This window comes from Leptosomus discolor, chromosome Z (assembly GCF_034619465.1).
Source record: "Leptosomus discolor isolate bLepDis1 chromosome Z, bLepDis1.hap2, whole genome shotgun sequence".
Classification (NCBI taxonomy): domain Eukaryota; kingdom Metazoa; phylum Chordata; class Aves; order Leptosomiformes; family Leptosomidae; genus Leptosomus; species Leptosomus discolor.
The window spans coordinates 15,850,216-15,869,588 of NC_141419.1; the positions used below are offsets into that span (position 1 = coordinate 15,850,216).

The 19,373-nt window shown below is 40.1% G+C and overlaps 1 protein-coding gene across 3 annotated transcripts in view; it reads right to left on the reverse strand.

Annotated features, from left to right (window-relative positions):
- The window catches only part of RASGRF2 (Ras protein specific guanine nucleotide releasing factor 2), a 134,542-nt gene that overhangs the window by 24,472 nt on the left and 90,697 nt on the right, over positions 1-19,373 (reverse strand). For all 3 annotated transcript variants that reach the window (XM_086479545.1, XM_086479544.1, XM_086479543.1), the window contains exon 18: positions 3,317-3,423. In XM_086479545.1, the coding sequence (XP_086335671.1) occupies positions 3,317-3,423 (107 nt within the window). The remainder of the gene's footprint in view (positions 1-3,316; positions 3,424-19,373) is intronic.

Here is a 19,373-nt window from a genome sequence, read left to right on the forward strand (position 1 = left end):
CAAGATAACAAAACCGCTTTATGAAAGCACATCCTCACTAAATAGGCTGAATTGTTAATTTTAATGATTCTGTTTTCTGGCCACAGACAAGTTTACATATTAAATACTGTCCACACTCAGTATTTTAAAAAATACATGCTTTAAAAAAACCAACCCTAAACCATCCACAACTGTGGTTTTGACACAGTTGCAAGATACTGTTGGAAGCTAATTCATTCCATAGTGTAGCAGAGCAAAGACCCTCCAAACCCTGGCCAAGGACTTGCTAGGGAAAAGTGAGGAAACATAAGGCTTTGAACCATTTGTTTGGATAATTCCTCTACCCCTCGGTTCAAGCACTAACTCTGACCCATGTTATTATACACTTGAAAGCAGCACACTGAAGCAAGCCAAAGGGATCCAGAGGGAGGGATGGAGGGTAGGGAATAACTAAGAGGGATGATATATGAAGAGCACTTTTAACAGACAGTTGTATATGAGTCTTTTTATGTTGCACACATTTCTGAACATAGCACGCTCTCATGGGACTGTGCAGCACCTCATGTGCTCTGGGCACCAGAACGCAACAAATGAGTACAACAAATAACTTGTACAGGATGGACTGTCACAGGTTGGTGAGAGAGCACCAAAACAGAGTTAGTTAGGCTGCAGAGTTACTCACATGCTGTAACACTAAGCATGTCTGTAGCAGCACCTCGCACCCTAAAAAGAGAACTAAAGAAAGCCCCACAGTTTACCCATCTAGGGTGTTTGCTTCTGTTTGCCTCTAGTAATAAGGAAACGGCATTTGGCAAAAAAAAAATGTGCACAGTAGGCCACAGGCTAGTAACAACCACAAGGATCTCAGACACATCACAAGGAGAACAGTCGACCAGACAGTGGAAGAAGCTTCTCCCACAGAGGACAGAAATCGCCTATCTGATGCTGGGAGTTTTTGCAGTAAAAGCAAATTCTAAGCCTAGTGGAGAGAAAACAGTATCACCAAAGCATACTGAATTGCACGTTTATCTTTGTGAAAATCACTTATTTTGTTAACTTTTTTTTTGTTTTAAAGGAGAATGAAACTGCCTTTGGCTGCTAATGAAGGTGAAGGATGTCTCAAACGCACTAAGTGGCCAGAGAATGATGCAAATACCTTAAAATGTAATAAAGTTTTTGTCAGGTCTGTTGAACTCATAGAATTTTAATGCTTATATTGTTCTGTCATTTTGGAAATCTAATACGCATTTCTTCACTAGACACTGGTGGCAAAGGGTTCTCTGGCTTGCAGTTTGTGTTGTTATTGTAAAACAAGGCTCTGAACTACTGCTCTCCCAGGACTATGCATCTTTACTGCCAACATTTCATACTATTTGGCCAGACAGTAATTCTTCACTTGTATTCCTTAAAGCAGTTCTGTCCCATATTTTTTTGGCAGAAACTAGTCAGTTGATTCTGGTTTACTTGGGTCTTCTATCCTTTCTCTCTCCCTAGTCTCACAAGTAAACAACACAAAAAGCTGATTACATGCTCTGTTGCTGTAGCATTCGTTACTTTCTGTGCCAAAGCCCTTGCATTTTAAAATCTTTGCTATATTGGAATACTGGATTAAAAGAGCTAGAGAATTGAAATCTGCCACTCTTGCTATGGAAAAAATAAAAGACAGGGAGAGACTAGGGAATCCATGTAATAGCTTCCACTTTGAACATGCACAGTGTTGAACTATTACACATTATCTTCGTCCTCTTAATATTTTTACAAAGAATACTAATTGTAAACATTATGCAAAAACAGATGCAAAAATATTCAGGACAATATTATATTTTTGCATATCATGGGTTCTTTTGAAATGGAAACAGAGAACACTTGTATTTTTAAGGAGAGAAAGTAATTTTTTGGTAAATTGATTCAATGACAGTGCTTGCACTCTTCACAGTTACTTTGTGTTTATGATAGAGAATCATCACAACTCAATCAGGGTCAGCTCTGAAACATGAACATCAGTCTAAGTAGTTGTAGACAGTTGCTTAATGTAGACAAAAGTCTCATGACTCCTAACATTTCCACAATCACATTAATTAACCATGTTTTAATTAGTATAGAGGGTCAACTCAACTCACAGCAGTTACTTAATACCAACTGTGGCAGGGCCACAGTAAACATGTACAGTACACTACCATAACACAGAACAGTAATAACACATTTCTGCCATTCCTGTTACAGGTCAAGATTTTGCCATGCAATGATTTTCATTTAACAGGCAGTCAAAGAAAACTTGGTGTACAGAGGTTGTTTCCAACAACTCGAAATGTTTAATCATTCTCATGATACCAAGAAAGATTTTATTAATCTCTTCTGGATTGTTCAGCTTTTCAAACACAACCAGTTTTCCCAACACATTTCTTACTTACTTCATTCTCTAGCAAAGTTAACCTCTATGAAACCTAAACCCATTACATGGAAAAAAGAGAACTGAGTTTGACATAGAAAAGTCTGACATTGTTGCAATTAGCTGTGCAATAAACCCTTTTTAGATCAGGAGTTCTTGATTATTAGTGACAAAGCAGCCTGTAATTGCTGTGAAGTACCATCTCTCCAAAGCGCACAAAGATCTTTCATTTGCTTCCAAAGTGCTCTCGCTCTTTCTCTTTCCCTCCCTCCTTCCTTCTTTCCTTGCTTCCTTCTTTCTCTTCATCCCTCCATTGTTTCTTTCAATAATTTTCCTGGTTGTCTTCTACATGCATGCCAAAAATCGTCTAATATGTGTCTCACCTAGCAGCTTAAAGGACATTTCTATCTATGAAATTCCATGAGCTACTCAGATTTCTCTTTTTCCCTCCTCTGCCAACACAGTTTCATGACTACATATCAGACCCACAGTCTTGTCAGGGTTGTAGAGGGATCAACATGAAGGACTAGTGACTCTTTCCATATGTGATTGACAACAAATAAAATATCTGTATGCGAACACAAGTATTTCAACACAGGCAAAGTAACTGAACCAAGCTGCCTGTAGCATGAACGCTGACAATCTGAAATATTAATCCAACCTGCTCATTGTGTATTTCAACAAGCATCACAACAGTAAAGCACTCACACACAATGTTACCAGGAATTATGGATATTTTCAGGAGATCTTTTCAAGGCTAGATGAAGGATTCTTCACTTGATTAACAGTGTGTTTTTACAAGCTGATTTCTCATATTATTTTACAGCACTGACTTTTCAGGCCATTTGACTTCCATGACACTGTACAGCAGCACTTCCTGAAAGTATTTTGTAGGGAGAACAGACATGTATTACAGATGGAGAGAAGAAGGGTGCAACAGAGGAATACCTGAGAATGCTTGGAGACCCAGTGGCGTAAGACATTTAGGACACGGTTCGTGGCTGCTCTACGTATTATGAACTCCTTATCGCACATGCGTTCAGAATTGTTAAATCCTGTGTGGAAAAAACACACATTAAAGTTAACAGAGGTAGCAAAAATTCAAACATGGTATGAATAACCTTGGTAAATTGAAAGCTTATAGAATACTTACATGTAATAAAATGAAAGACGCCTATATACACTTCTAAATATGACTATATAGATGCTGAAATTCTGTAAGATCAGTAGAATACAGCCTTGCTCATCATAACTAATACAGACACCTCCTTGGGTCAGCATTCAGTTTTAGAAAGGTGAAGAATATTTGCCTGTGTCGTTAACATTAAGATTTCCCTTCAGCATGGAAGAAAATAACAGTAAAAACCAGCACTAGACCAAAAATGTACAGGGCCAGTAATCAAGTATATTGCAGAAGAGAATTGATTGTGATTTAGGAAAGGGAAAGAGGTAAATTTCAGAAATGGTAAAGAAATAATGGAGGACAGCAGTTTAAACACAGAGGAGAAGGTCAACACAAGAAATGATCCTTTGTAAGAGCAGTATTGTACAGGCTCTACTAGTCAACAGAGACTGTTCAAATAAGCTATTTTTTTTCTACCACTGGGGTGACAAGAAAGTAGGAAGGTGTACAGAAAATACATTTACAGCCCCACCTGCCTGAAAACAAAGATTTGCCAACTGCAGCCTTTCCCCACACATCTTGTAAAGACAACTTTTTTTTTTTTAGTCGGCAATATTTACTAATATAGATTTAAAAACAAACAAGAAAGTTTCTTCCTACACATTATTGCTTCTTTCTCTTCTCATTCTGCTGTAGCTCTATCATAAATACAATCTGTATGATAAAATAATTACTACATTATTTTAATAATAAAATTATCACATTAAACCCCCAATTTTTAAAAAAACTTATAACTCTTGAAGATACACTTGAGAAGTTTACATTTTCCTAAGTTTCTGTTAGATTTGGTTTTACCTATATATATTTGGTACTTATACTCAGTAAAAGGTAATGTAGGTAACATTTTGTGTATCAATTTTCTATGCCTTTCACAGTTAATCTCTTGCAGAAGCAATTAGGCATACACATTATAAACTGTTCAATTAGCCATTTAATTGCAGCAATAAATGAAACAATGAAAATTATATATTAAAGCAGTGGAGTCTTTATCAAAGTAACATTAAGGAAAAGAAGTTTCAGTAAGCTGGAAAGAAAACAGAAAGAAGTCTACAGAGACTGTTTTCAGTTAGTTGCAAAAAGAATTAAAAAAAAAAAAAAAAAAAAAAGAAAGGAAAAAGGAAAACCTCCAAAGACCACTTCAGCAAACTTCTATGGTCCTCAGAATTTCATCGATTTTTAAGCAGTAATTAGCTCGTTGCAGAGAATAAGCCACATGTTCACTCAGATCCACATTGTCAGTACTTAATGTCTCGAACCTATAAATGGAAATCTCCAGTTTTGTAAGAAGAGAACTTAGCTGAACATAGATGCACATGTGAATTTAAGTGGGTGATTCATTTTATATCTTCAGGTACAAGACTTCAAATAAATAATTAAATCAGCAAACCACATTTTTCAAAATAAAACTGGAAATCTATTAACTCCATTCTGACCCTGTTTTTAACTACCAAACAACTCAGAAAGCCAGGATGTGTTTCCTTCTTTCTTCACAAAACTTCTATCATTTATTGTTCTTTACAGCAATAAAAAAGAACCCAAAAGTCCTCAAGCAATACTCACTGTCCAAGACCTAAATTTGCAGATTGATTTTGAAGAAAATCGTGTTCATGACATTCTCTTGTGGAAATGGAATGGAGTGGCATATCCACTATTCTCTGTACTGTCTTAGCATCCTTTCATTTGGATGTCTGGCGTTACCTCACGGTTTTCCCTCAGGACTTGTTTTAAGTAACGGCAGACCTCAGGTAGGCTCGATTCAGTAGCTTTGACAACAGATCAGCACAGTTAGGCCTTAGGCCAGAGCCAGTTATACTAGAGAATAACACATGTAATCCTTGGACCTTCCTGAGGCAAATGAGGCTGGAGCAGGTCAAAGGTACCGGAACTTGTAGTGTTCAGAAAAAAACCCTCTGCTTCTGTTCCTCTTCTATGACCTACTGCGATATTTCCAAACAAATGCTTCTGCACAGACATGGAAGGAACATGGAGCAGTTCAGGACAAAGTGACTGACTATACTCTCACTTCAAAAAAGTGGTGACAATGTTCTGAGCAATGCTGGAGATTTGCATGACAACAGAGATGAAGAACTGCCCCTCATGACGAAGGAGGTGTGCAAGTCATCATTGATGAGTGCAGAGAGATCTGTAGAAGTGAAGCATGTGATCGTGGTGGGTTGAGCTTTGCTGGGTGCCAGGTGCCCACCAAGCCTCTATCACTCCCCTCCTCAGCAGGATGGGAAGGGAGGGGAGAAAGCAAGATGAAAAAAACCTTATGGGTCAAGATAAAGGCAGTTTAATAAAGCAAAAGCAAAGGTCATGCATGGAAGTAAAGAAAAACAAGAGATTTATTCTCTACTTCCATCAGCAGGCAATGTCCAGCCAGTTCCGGGGAAGCACAGCTTCAGTATGCATAGCGGATGCTCCAGAAGACAAACATCGTTATAATGAATGGCCCCACTCTTCCTTTCTTTTAGCTTTTATTGCTGAGCAAATGCCATATGGTATGGAATATCCCTTTCGTCAGTTTGGGTCAGCTCTCCTGGCTATGTCCCCTCTCAAGTCCTTGCCCACCCCCAGCCTACTGGTGAGGAGAGTTGGAGTGCTGGAAAACACTCAGCAGCAGCCAGAACAGTGGTGTGTTATCAAGACCTTTCCAGCTACCAATACAAAGCACAGCATATGAGGGCTGCTAGGGGAAAATTAACTCCATCTCAGCCAGACTCAATGATAAACTCACTTCTCACAGTTTAGAGGGAACTGCATGTCTGCATACAATAATACTTCATAGAAAATGTACTGGGGTTTGTGGCATGGCTTTGGTAGTGGTGGAGGCTACCGGGGTGACTTCTGTGAGAAGCTGCTAGAAGTTTCCCCTATGTCTGATACAGCCAATGCCAGCTGGCTCCAAGATGGACCTACCGCTGGCCAAGGCTGAGCCCATCAGTGACAGTGGTAGCACTCTGCAACAACAAATTCAAGAAGGGGGGGAAAAAACCCCAAACCTGCAACTACAGTCGAAGAGAGGAGTGAGAATATGTGAGACAAACAACTCTGCAGATACCAAGGCCAGTGAAGAAGCAGGGGGAAGAGATGCTCCAGGTGCCAGAGCAGCGATTCCCCTGCAGCCTGTGGTGAAGACCATGGAGAGGCAGGCTGTCCCCCTGCAGCCCATGGAGGTCCACAGTGGAGCAGACATCTGCCTACACCCTGTGAAGGACCCCATGCTGGAGCAGGTGGATGCCCAAAGGAGGCTGTTATCCCGTGGAAAGCCCATGCTGGAGCAGGTTTGCTGGCAGGACTTGTGACCCCATGAGGGACTCACACTGGAGCAGTTCATGAAGAAATGCAGCCCGTGGGAAGGACTCATGTTGGAGAAGTTGGTGGAGGACTGTCTCCTGTGGGAGCAACCCTACACTGGAGCAGGAGAAGAGTGTGAGGAGTCCTCCCCCTGAGGAGGAAGGAGCAGCAGAGACAATGTGTGATGAACTGACTGCAACCCCCCTTCCCCATGCCCCTGTGCCTCTGGGGAGGAGGAGGGAGAGAAATCAGGAGTGAGGTTAAGCCTGGGAAGAAGGGAGGGGTGGGGGGAAGGGGATTTAATATTTGTTTTTATTTTCTCATTACCCTTCTCTGATTTGATTGTGTCCTGGTTTGAGCTAAAAGAGTTAATTCTGTTCAGTGATTTTAGCTTTCAGTTAAGTCTCTTCTAAGTAACTGCACTTTCTGTAACCAACAGCCTGTTTTTCCAGACAGTGACTTCTTCTAGCAGTGATAGCACTTGATGCTTATAGTTAATGCCAAGAAGGGTATGCAGAAAGGCTCTTACTTCTACTTGCTCCTGTAGCAACCAATATCACTGATAAATCTTGCACCCCATGTTGGGGTGCTGTAAGTGAAAGGGGTCAAAACAAAGTAAAAGGTCTCACCTGCAGGGAGAAGTGAGCCAGACAAGTGACCCATACCTGACTGACTGGGTATTCCATCCCATATACATCACATTCTGCATAAAGCTGAGGGATCACGAGGGTCAGGCTCTCTTCTTCAATGGCCAGCATTCAAGGAGGATTCTGTCCATTCTTCTGCCTGTGATGCCGATCTGTGCATCCCTGAATCCAGTGCCTGAATCCAGCTCCTGCACTCAGTTCCCGTCTGCTGCCAAGTCCAGACTGGGACTTCCCAATGCCAGCCCTGCCGCATCAGTGGTGACATATTATCACTGCGGGGGGTGCAGGTGAGTGGGGGTGGGGGCTGGGTTCAGTACTCGTTTCTTGTATATTTGTATATATTTTATCATTTTCTTTTTAGTATTCTTTTCTTTTCTTTTTACTGTTACTGTTTTGTTAAAGCTGTTTTAGTTTTCTTTTCCAACCCATCAGTCTTTCTCCCGTCCCCTTCCGGGAGGGAAGAGGCTTTAACAGAGAGCATCTGTCATTCATTAGCAGCTGGTCCAGTCCTAACCCATGACAGACCGGTAATAAATTAAACTAATTTCCCCAGGTTGAGCCTGTTTTGCCCATGAGGGTTAATTGCTAAGTGATCTCCCTGTCCTTACCTTGACCCACAAGTTTGCCATTTTATTTTCTCTCCCCTGTCCAGCTGAGGAGGGGAGTGACAGAGCGGCTTTGGTGGGCACCTGGCACCCAGCCAGGGTCAACTCACCACAACGATCTCTATGTCTATCACCAGAAGACACTGCAAAGTGTGAACCTGTTGAATGGTGGTGCTAGTGTTTCAATCCTGAACTGACTTGTAACTGAAGAGGGAGCCAGGACTGTCAGCATGAAGTAGCGATGGCTACCATCCACATCATTAAAATGCCCATCAGGCATAGATTAATTAGATCAGTCTCAAAATTACAAGTTATTTAGTAACTACTACTATTCACTAGATAAGCTTAAATGGATTTACATACATGATTTTTTCATTGAAATTGTAGACAATAGCCACCATTTTTTGACCTATTCACCTATATACCAGCAGACTATGTAAGTGTAAAGTTATACATTGATAGATACCAGGAAATCTATTCAAAACTAATGTTTCAGATCCCTTCCAGTCAGTATAGCAACAGCTAAAACCCCCACCATTTAAAGAAGTTCTGGATTGTATCATACCTGATACTAAGGAAATCCTGTCATATTGTTAACCTTAAGAAAAGTTAGCGAATATTGAAGGCGAAAGCAAAAGAAACCTCAGTAGTTCTTACAGTCACTGAATAGATCTTTTCATTAACTAAAAGTTGAAAACTCATAAGAAAAAAGGTACTCAAGAACATTCAAATTGCACAGGAGAGTGGTATTAATTTCAGGATCTTACAAAACTCAGAAAAAAACAGTAAAAATGTGAGCTGCAAAAAAGTAAGATCATTAAGCATTGCTACTTTTTGGTCTTCTAACTTTGATAGAAACAAACCACAAAAAAGCCCAAACAATCAAAACTTACTGCCATAGCTGCATTACCATAGAAGCAGTAACACGCCAAAGTAAGTCTTTGCCTAGCACTGGTTTTGCTCCTTGTAACTTCCAAAGCCATGTGGACTTCGGGACAGCAGCTCCAAAGGGAAGATGACCATAGACTAAGATCTGATCAAGCCACTACAGAAGCTATTTAAGCAGGCATCAGTGAACTTTGCTGGTGGCATCAGCGTTTCCTACACTTTTCACAGTGCAAATTCCTTCTAATACCTCAGCTTTACTGCTGCTCCTTACTTCCTCCTTTCTCCTTCTACCCACCTAATCCTCTCCTAATGTAACTCAAAACTCTGAGCCACCATGACAACTACAACTATTCCATATGTATAGCCTTCCTGTTTATGCATATTTCAAAGAGCCCAGTATACAGCCTTATCTGGTTCTGCACGTCCTTGTCACCACTTGCGGGGAACCCATGTGTCTGCTGCTGTCTACACTGCTAAACGTAACCGAAATCCTCCAGTCCTGTCCACTTTTGCAACAGGTGACAGTGGTGCTAGCCTAGCAGGAACTCCAAGCTATCTTGCCTACTGCAAAAAAACAGGAGACAGCCGCAACCTCACTAGACCACACATCACCTGCTCCACCTGTCCATATGTAGGTGTGAAAATGGACCTGCACTAAGTGACTATGCAAAGCATGCACTATGAAATTTTGTCATCATGTAGCCCTGGTAGGGGACTAAAAGAAAGGGCGCTGACCCACAGACTAGAACCGGGAGTCAAGGCTTCAGGTCAGATGTTGATCTGCAAGGAACAAGGGTTTCATCACACCTCTAAGGCATACTTCGGAAAGCATCCTACCAAACAGTTTCCAGTTAACATTTTAGCATTACTGCATCTGCTCTATTTTTCCCCATATACTTTTCCTACCTATTTTAAGAATCAGAACAGTTTTTAACTCTGATTATACAGTTCCTAGCATAGTATCATTCCTGTCCATGCCTTATACTTGGAGGCACCCTTAGCCATGTAGGAATCTAGGCGCGTTGAAAGATTATCAGAACAGAATCATAGAATCATTTAGGTTGGAAAAGACCTTCAAGATCATCAAGTCCAACTGTTAACCCAACACTGCCAAGTCCACCACTAAAGCATGTCCCTAAGCACCACATCTATATGTCTTTTAAATACCTCTAGGTATGGTGACTCCACCACTTCCCTGGGCAGCATGTTCCAACATTTGACTACTCTGTCAGTAAAGAAATTTTTCCTAATGTCCAATCTAAACTTCCCCTGGCTAAACAACCCCAGTTTCCTCAGCTGCTCCTCGTAAGGCTTGTTCTCTAGACCCTTCACTGCTCTTCTCTGGACACGCTCCAGCCCCTCAATATCTTTCTTGGAGTGAGGGGCCCAACTGCACACAGTATTCGAGGATTCCAGGTGTGGCCTCACCAATCACGATTACCTCCCTACTCCTCCTGGTCACACCATTTCTGACACAGGCCAGGATGCTGTTGGCCTTCTTGGCCACCTGGGCACACTGCTGGCTCATGTTCAGCCGGCTGTCAACCAACACCCCCAGGTCCTTTTCTGCTGGGCAGCTTTCCAGCCACTCATCCCCAAGCCTCAGAGGAAATTTCATCGAGCTTGGTATGCAGAAGCAAATGCGGCAGTTTTGAAGTGGTCCTTCCTATAGCGTGTTATCCTTGGCATTGAACAGTTTGGGGACTAACTACACCTATTACACTTAACTCAGCAGGAAAGTAGGCCTGATTTCTTTGAAGTTCATCTTCACTGTGGTTTCAGAAGAGGAGAGAGATGAAGGGTCCCATCTAGCAGAACGCCAACATTTGCAACATCTTAATTAGGATTCTGGATGGAACTGCCCACATCCAGATGCCACGCTGAAATAACCTGAAACACTCCATGGTGAGTATTTGTTTCCCTCCTGAAGGAAGCAATCTTTCTACATTAGAAATATCAGCAGTATTTCTAATCATTAATCATCTTAGTGGGCAGCTGCTTCAGTGAGTGCTACTTCAAGTAATGTTTTTCCCCAGTATCTGTTGAGATGAATAGATGCTGCTTCCACAAATAGTTTCTTCACATACGGTGATGCAGAATTTTCACCATAGGCTGTCAAACACAATGTTAACCTGCCAGCATTGCTAGTTTCAGTGAATTACTTCTTTCAATATAATTTAATCATTCTGTTCGTGTACTTGTCTTCAGATTATGTTATAAAAAATCCAGGTTCACCTTCAAATGTTTTTACATGCACTATAATAAAAACTAATACTGTTATATCTTCCACTGTCACCAAAGATTAAAAAAAAAGGTGCTGAATAGACATAAATCTCAACGCCTGCAGACAAAACCAGATTAAATTAAGACAATACCTCATACAAAGATAGTTCTTCTTATGTGGAAGTCTAAAGCACTTTTTATCACAGAATCATAGAATCAGTAGGTTGGAATAGACCTCTGAGGTCATCAAGTCCAACTGTTGACCTAATACCACCATGCCCACTAAACCATGTCCCCAAGTGCCACATCTACATGTTTTTTGAACACCTCCAGGGATGGCGACCCCACCACTTTCCTGGATAGCCTCTTCCAATGTTTGACTACTCTTTTGGTAAAGAAATTTTTCCTAATGTCCAATCCAAACCTCCCCTGGCACAATTTGACACCTTTTCCTCTTGTCCTGTCACTTGTTACTTGGGAGAAGAGACCAACTCACTACAACCTCCTTTCAGTTAGCTGTAGAGAGTGATAAGGTCTCCCCTCAGCCTCCTCTTCTCCAAACTAAACAACCCCAGTTCCCTCAGCTGCTCCTCATAAGACTTCTTCTCCAGACTCTTCCCCAGCTTCGTTGTCCTTCTCTGGACATGCTTCAGCACCTCAATGTCTGTCTTGGAGCCAGGGGCCCAACACCGCACACAGTATTCAAGGTGCGGCCTCACCTGTGCTGAGTGCTGAGTACAGGGGCATGATCACTTCTCTTTTTGGTGGCAGATGCCATTATCTATCTCATTCATAAAGAAAAAAGCACAGGCAATCAATGCCTGTAAGTAGGATGTGTCAGTATTTCTACCTTTGGAATTGTTTCACCCAGGACCAGATCCAAAGATCTCATGACATGTCAGTGCGAGACAGAGAACAGACCATTTCCTATAGGAAACAATCGCTATAGCAAAATCCTGTCCTGCTTTTTCTTGTTCTACTGAACAAATCTGACTCAGCAATTCACACTATTTCCGCTTTAAAATTCACCTCATCCAAGAGGAACATTTGCATTATGTTAAATTCTGTATATGCTAAAGAAATAAAATGATGCAATTTGCTTTTCTATTTCACTTAAGATATCAAAAACTCTCAGTCTAGTTACACTAACTTTATTCTCTGCATTTTGTTTTCCTGCATTAATACAGCAGCGCACAATTCCTGACCACAGTAATTAATTTGTCAAAAGTTTTGTTGATACATCTGTTTTTAAAGGTTTATCTGTTCAAGAAATCATTTCTTTTCACAAGATCTAGGGGCAAGTTGTTTGAAGTTATGAAGAGTCACTTCAACAAGTTTCTGGTGCCTTTCTTAGCAGAAAACTTCATTTCAGAAAAGGATTTTATGTGTCAGTTTCACTGAAATACTCAGGAATCACACACTGAAGCTGCATTAGCACCTAACATAAGAGAAAATTGCACTCCAGCCTTTGAGGAGGTGACAGCAAACCCCATAGAGAGCCAGAGAGGTGGAAGGGGAACATTCATGGTTCACGAGGCAGATGACAAATAATCAAAAAAAGTGTTGCGTCGCTTTGTCTTGTGAGTTTTTTTTCTTTCTTCTGATAAATATGTTCATGAGTTGTTGGCCAGTTTTCGTAATTCAAATCCTGAAAGGTTAGGCTTGGCAAACGTCAGTGTTACTTTCTGACCTGGATAAAGAATAAATATAAACCCCAGGCTCGGAGAAGAGCAGTTTCATCCACAGATTAAAACTGAACAAACCTCTCCAATATTTGCATCACAAAAGACAAGACTTCTTATTGTGTATACAGCACAAAAAACCCCAAAACTAATTATAACAGGTTTTCTTTGACTTAAAAAAGTTTGGATGACTGTTTAAAGATACCCATCTTTATTGGTCACCCATTCTCAAACAAGTAATTGGGTTTCACACATTTTCACAGAAATGTGTCAGAGAGTGAGTAGCCTAATATTGATAAGAAACTGCCAATGATTCTGCTCTTCTTTTCTTTAATTACGGTATCAGGTTGCCATACACCAGCCAGCTGAAGAACGGCAGAGCTGGAAAAGAAGACCAGATTAACTCAGATGAAAAGAAGTATAAAGATAATGAACTCCCACCCACTGCATATCTGATCAATAACACAGGTCTTCCTTTTTTTTTTTTTTTTTTTTAGTAATTATCAAATGTGCACATTATACTGCAGCAGGTCATACGAGCAGTCTGAGGCTTGAAAGTAGCAGCTATCAAGTCTAGCCATGATCCTTGGGCTACCTCAGTTTGAGAGAGAGACACATTTAATCATTCACTATGACAAGGTTTGAGTTTGTTTCACAAAGGGTTATAAATTCATACAGCATCAGAAGAAGAGATCATTAAAAAGCAGAAGAAATCAAGTGTCCAATGCATTTCAGGCTTTTAATTTCACTTTCACTGGTCCTTGGGACATATGAAATCATTTTGTTCTAAGAAATATGCCACTGAAAATCCCTGTTGTACCACCCACGTCAGAAATAATTCCAAGTATGTATTTGATTCTTCTGCCTAAAGCCTCTGCCACAAATACGATCTAACTATCAAATCAAGTCAAGGGATTATCGTCTTAGTAAGGTAAATCCCACAGATTCACATGCACCAGCTGATGTACAATAGTGTAACACAGCTAGAGCTATAGTGACTGTGTTTAATATCTGCAAAACATTTAAGGGAAAGTTTGGTAAACTATTTTTAAATCACTTTTGCTTTAGAAAGGCTTTTTCTAATCAGAGAAAGTTAAAGAACACAACACTGAGATAAAGCAGTTATGTCACGATTATGCTGTAAACTTGAACTAAATCCAGATGTCTAAAAATATATCAGCCCAGTGAAATAATTTTAGTTTAAAGGATGGGAAAAAAAAAGTAAGTGGCTAAAGAATATGCTTAAGATCAAGATACTATTCTAACTTCTAACAATAATGTTAAGATTGCTCTGAGAATTATAACAATGAGATTATATGGTTAAAACAGGAGTACCACAAAGAATGAAAATATTCCTTTAAACTCAAAGAATTGTCTGAATTTTAAAATTTGTCCTTTAAGAATCCTTTCAAACAGAGTTACTGCCATAGATATTACTGGCACACACTCTCGGGATTTCTGTTTTTTAATGGAGATACTCTCTCAGCAGACCATACCAGAGTCTCACACTTGGAAGAAAATCTTTAAAAATTGCTGAACACTGAAAACATACTTGCAGTTACAAGTTAGACAACTTGTTACTAAAAATCCATAACTCATCTCAGAAGTAAAAAACACAAAAGAGTCTGCCTTTTTTTTTTAAAACTAAAATTCAGCAGCAATACAAGACTGCATTTTTATTTTTGGCATTTTATGATAAATACATGAGTTCAGGGAAAATAGCATTGTTCACTTCTCTACTAAAGAGAGAAAAAACCAGCATGTGCTTGCATTAGCATATATGTATGTTGTAACAACACAGGGAATGAGTGTCTAGGGCTTTAAGCCTACTGCCCTTTGTAGGATGCATTTTCCACAACTGTAAGTAGCAGTAACTCCATTGGACCAACCACTGGACAACACCCTATTCTTTTCTTCTTTCAGCAACTGCAAAGACAGCCAACAAGAGGTTAATGTCATCACCAAAACCTAATGCTAAATTTTGGTGCACCTGCATACATCTTCAAAATCATATTTGTTTGCACACAAGAAGTATACGTGTATGCATGTATGTGCAAACTCCTAGTCCAACTCTTCTAGGGAAGTCTTAGGTGAAACCATCCAAATCTTGTGCCTTTATTTACAGATATATCTCTAGAAAATAATATATCCTTAATTTCAAAGACTATTGTTGCCAATTCAGTTTAAAGATTGCAGAATATCATGACAAATGTGCAATGCGACAGCAGAATTTTTTCCTACGATTTATTTATATAAAAGAACTATAGGGAACAACTGGCAAAGAAGAAAAGGCTTTTTGAACAGTCTACCTTAACAATTATATTTGTGACTGTTTTAGTACAACTTAGACACTATTTTTTTCACTGCAGTAATGTTTGAATTATCTTCCATGAATAATGACAAGAATGGCAACACTGCGGTTGATATTTCTTTGGACTTATATGTCAGTCAAGTGCATATGCCTGTGCTCCTGCTATGTCTCCTAGTCCTCAGGGAACATATAAGCAATTTTTACCTGATGATGTATTTCTGCATTTCAAATGATCTCTAGCTCTTCATTTCTTTAATTACACATTGTTTATGCTTTCAACTCACTCTATCAGCAATATGAAGAGTATAGCAGATTTTTTTGCATAATGTTCACAGTCTTTTCAAGAACTATTCAAAGTAAGCTTTCAGATCTTTAAAATGCTCAGTGTGCCCTGCCACAAAGGAAAGGTTAAAACAAAGTCTATGACAATGTACAGCTAGCAACAGAAAACTGCAAAAAATGCTTTTGAATTTTTTTCCTTTAGTTTTCTGGGCTTTTTACATAAGCTAAAGGAAGTAGTTTGCAAAATTACTCATATTTTCTAATGACAATAGGAGTAAAGGTTAAATGGAAAGGAGGCGATAATTGCAAGGAGCCAAATGTATAATTTTTCAGACCATCTGTGAACAGATAGTTGACTGTTATGCAAAACAAAAATTGGCAGGATGCGTATTAGTCAACAAAAAATCTCTGAACAAAACGTCCATCTCATAAGGAGCTTCCAGACCATTTATGACTGGACCACAAATCAAGCAACTCAACAGTAGCATAAATAAATCTTAATTATGCAAGCAACGCTTAGGCTCAGGGGAAAAAAAAAGAAAGAAACCACAAAAAAATCCTCCCGAAACTTCTCTCCCCACCCCATGTGCACCATTGGGTGCACTGAATGTGGGGAAGGTAATAGGGACTCTAAAGAAACCTGCCCTCGCTATGAACCCAGACTTTTGGCCCAACTCCCTGCTTGGAACTTCAGCATACTGAGGCTGGTTTCCTGCACACGGTGGTCACAGCTTCATTCCAGCTTCTCCCCTCCTCTGCTCAGGAGAGCAGAGGGAAATACCACCTAAGAGCTTGCCAAAGAAGCTCAACTAAACCATTGAAAAATACTTATTCAACCATCCCATCCAATCAGTTGTAGCAGGATTGTGGTGACCCATTTTGGGGGGCTGGAATGGGAGCTGGAAGAGGGACTATACTTGTCTCCTTTCTTCCATGAAGAAGGAATTTTTCTCTCAGTGCCAGTTTGTCTGCAGATGTCTATGACAGAGAGGTTTTCCCTACAGCTGCTCAGGACTTAATGCAACAGGTCAAGAAACACACAGTTCACAGTGCTGTAACCCAGGAAATGTCCAGTGCAAATACTTTTTTTCTGAGTAGTCAGCTGCTCTAATAAACTAGAATAAGAAATTAATTCAAGAGACAGGACCTTATGAAAAAAATTGGGGATCCTGCATTTCCGCTAAAGTAAAAAAAAAAAAAAAAATTGTAATTTTCCCCTGGCTCTTGACTCCCAAGAGCAGGGATCGCTTGAGACAAAACTAACCTTCATTTTGAAGTAATTGTTTTAATTCAAAGTTTCTGCTCTAAGAAAACTGCAAGGGGAGATTCAACTCAATTTGAACATGAATGTTTAGCCAGTCATCTAAAATTGCTAATTGCAAAAATTTTGTTAAATTCAAAGGGCTCGTAATTCAGGAACAAAGCCAGAAGTCTATTCAAATGCATTCCAGAGCAGGTGAATATTCAGAGGAAAGGAATAACATTCAGGGTTACTGAATTAGAAGTCAGATTCCAAACAAATTAGTCTTAATCTCTATTTTCATTTCACTACCGATTTCCCAATAAAATATTCTCTGGCAAGAGAAAACATACCCAAATGTCTCATAAAAGCAGCCTGGTGAATGAGTGTTAAAAATGCAGCCTGGAACAGAAAGCAGCCTCTCCGCTGGGGCATTGTTATCAGCCCCCGCTGACACCACACATCCCACCGAGCGCCCCCCAGGGAGGTTGGTCACAACATCGCAACTGGCCACGTCTATTTTGGTAACAACATCCGGCCAACTCCTGACAACCCTTCAGCCACTAGGATGGAGAGCTGGTTGGGTCTATGCCAGCGGTTATTTGTCACACAATGTTGTTTAATGTAGAACAGTGTCAGCTGTACAGTAAGTCAATGAGTACTTCCCATCTGGCGTTTTTTTATTTGAAATGGGGAACTCTAAGGAAATTCAGTGTTAAGGTCTCAATGCGTCTCAAACCTCCCTGAATCTGGATAAATTGTTCTGGAAATCTAACTAAAACATTCCCAAGAGGGAACTAGCACTCTCTTTCCCAGTTCCTGGCTAGAGCCATTAGTCAAAAAAACTCGAAAAGTAAAAAAACTTGGTTGTCCTGCATAAAGGTTCAGAGGAGGGTAACAAATCCTACAGCAACTCTTTTCTTTCTTAGAACTAAGCATCTTAGGTCCCTGATAGAAAGTAGGGACTGGGGAGGGTCACAACACAAGCAGGATTGATAACCATGCCTGAAACAACCATTTCAGGCGTGCTTTGATGTTATCCTGTATCTCTGACGGGTGGCTAGATGCCCTCACATTCAATCTTTAAGTTCCATGTGGGAACCCATGTCCTGAAGAAGTACAGTTAAAATTAAGATCTGCTTCCAACCGCTTAGAAACAGTCTCCACGATACATGCAACCCACTTGTGCCAATTTACTCCTGTGAAGAGTAGTCCTGCTGGGATAAGCTGCAGATTTGAAAGGATGAACTTCCCTGCATCTTGATTGTTGACTGGGATATTACCATCACAATTTTTTTCTTTCAGGTCTGGATTCATAAGGAAAAACTTCCACAAAGCTTTTCCAGTACAGGGAATGAGATGCTATAACCCAGAAAACTACTGAAGTGCAAAGTTACTGTAACTATTAGTAATAGCAATGTTTATGGCATCATACTGAATATCAACTAGAAAAAGACACACATTTTCTGGTTTTGCTTTAGACATGGATATTTATGTATAAATCCGGAAAGAAATATATATCTTTCCAAAGGTTAGCTTGCAACCACTGATGTAATTTGAAGCATTTAGTACAGTGCAACACAGAAATGCATTACCCGGCCATCCCCATAATGTAGAATCCATCTTGACATCATCATCAGATACTGCCTGCCTTCCACATAACTTTCATCATAGCAAGGAAATCTCTCTCTGCCTGCCCTCTCATAACAAAAAAAAAGAAAGGAATAATTTCCCTCACAAACCTCACTTAATTCTAACCTTTACCAAATTCCACACTAACTCAGCTGCCTACTTGAGAATTTCTGTCTCAGGGAACAGAAGGGTGTAATGCCACATTATTATTCCTCTGTTCAGAATTAGGGAAATACTCCCTGAACAGTACAGCTGATGTCCTTGAATGTGGAACTATATACTCACATTAATCTCTGTGCAAGACAGTAACAACCAAGGAAATAATGTATCTGCTTAAAGTATAATGTGTTTCTAAATGCTTTTCCATTTCAGGGATCAATGGGATCGCACTGGGAGTAAATTCTTTCATTATTTTGCATCGTGTATCTCCAAGTCACATTATTCAGCTTAAGTGCGGAATGCACCTGGCAGCAGAACATACGGTTACATTGCCTCCTCTTGGCACAGCCACCCGTGTAACTACAGACACACGGACACACGGACGTGCACATAGGATCTGGTCTCTCTTGTATCATTTGGCACAAGCTGTGTCATTCCATTACTCCAACTAGTGCTTTATGCCAGAACAAACAAAACAGAAACACTGTCACACTGGGAGCTCGCAAGTAGTTTGAATGACTGCAGAATAGCACCACTGGTCACAACCTAAAATAAGATAAGCAGCTCTTGTTAAAAAGTTTTGTGAAACGTTCTCATGCTAATTTGGGCCTTTAAAAAAAAGCAGTCAGCCTTAATCAATCTGTGCTTGATTTATCAGAATGGAAAGGCCTACACACAACCCACTGTGTAATCTGGATCTCTATGAAACATGAATTATTACTTTTAGTTAATTTTTATCCATCTAATATTGTGACAGTAATCAAGCAGGGATAAAGTGTGTCGGTCTGAGAGCTCACAGGACTCATCTGGCTCAACTTCAGTGCTTATGCAGCCTTCAAGAGATAATGGCACTCTG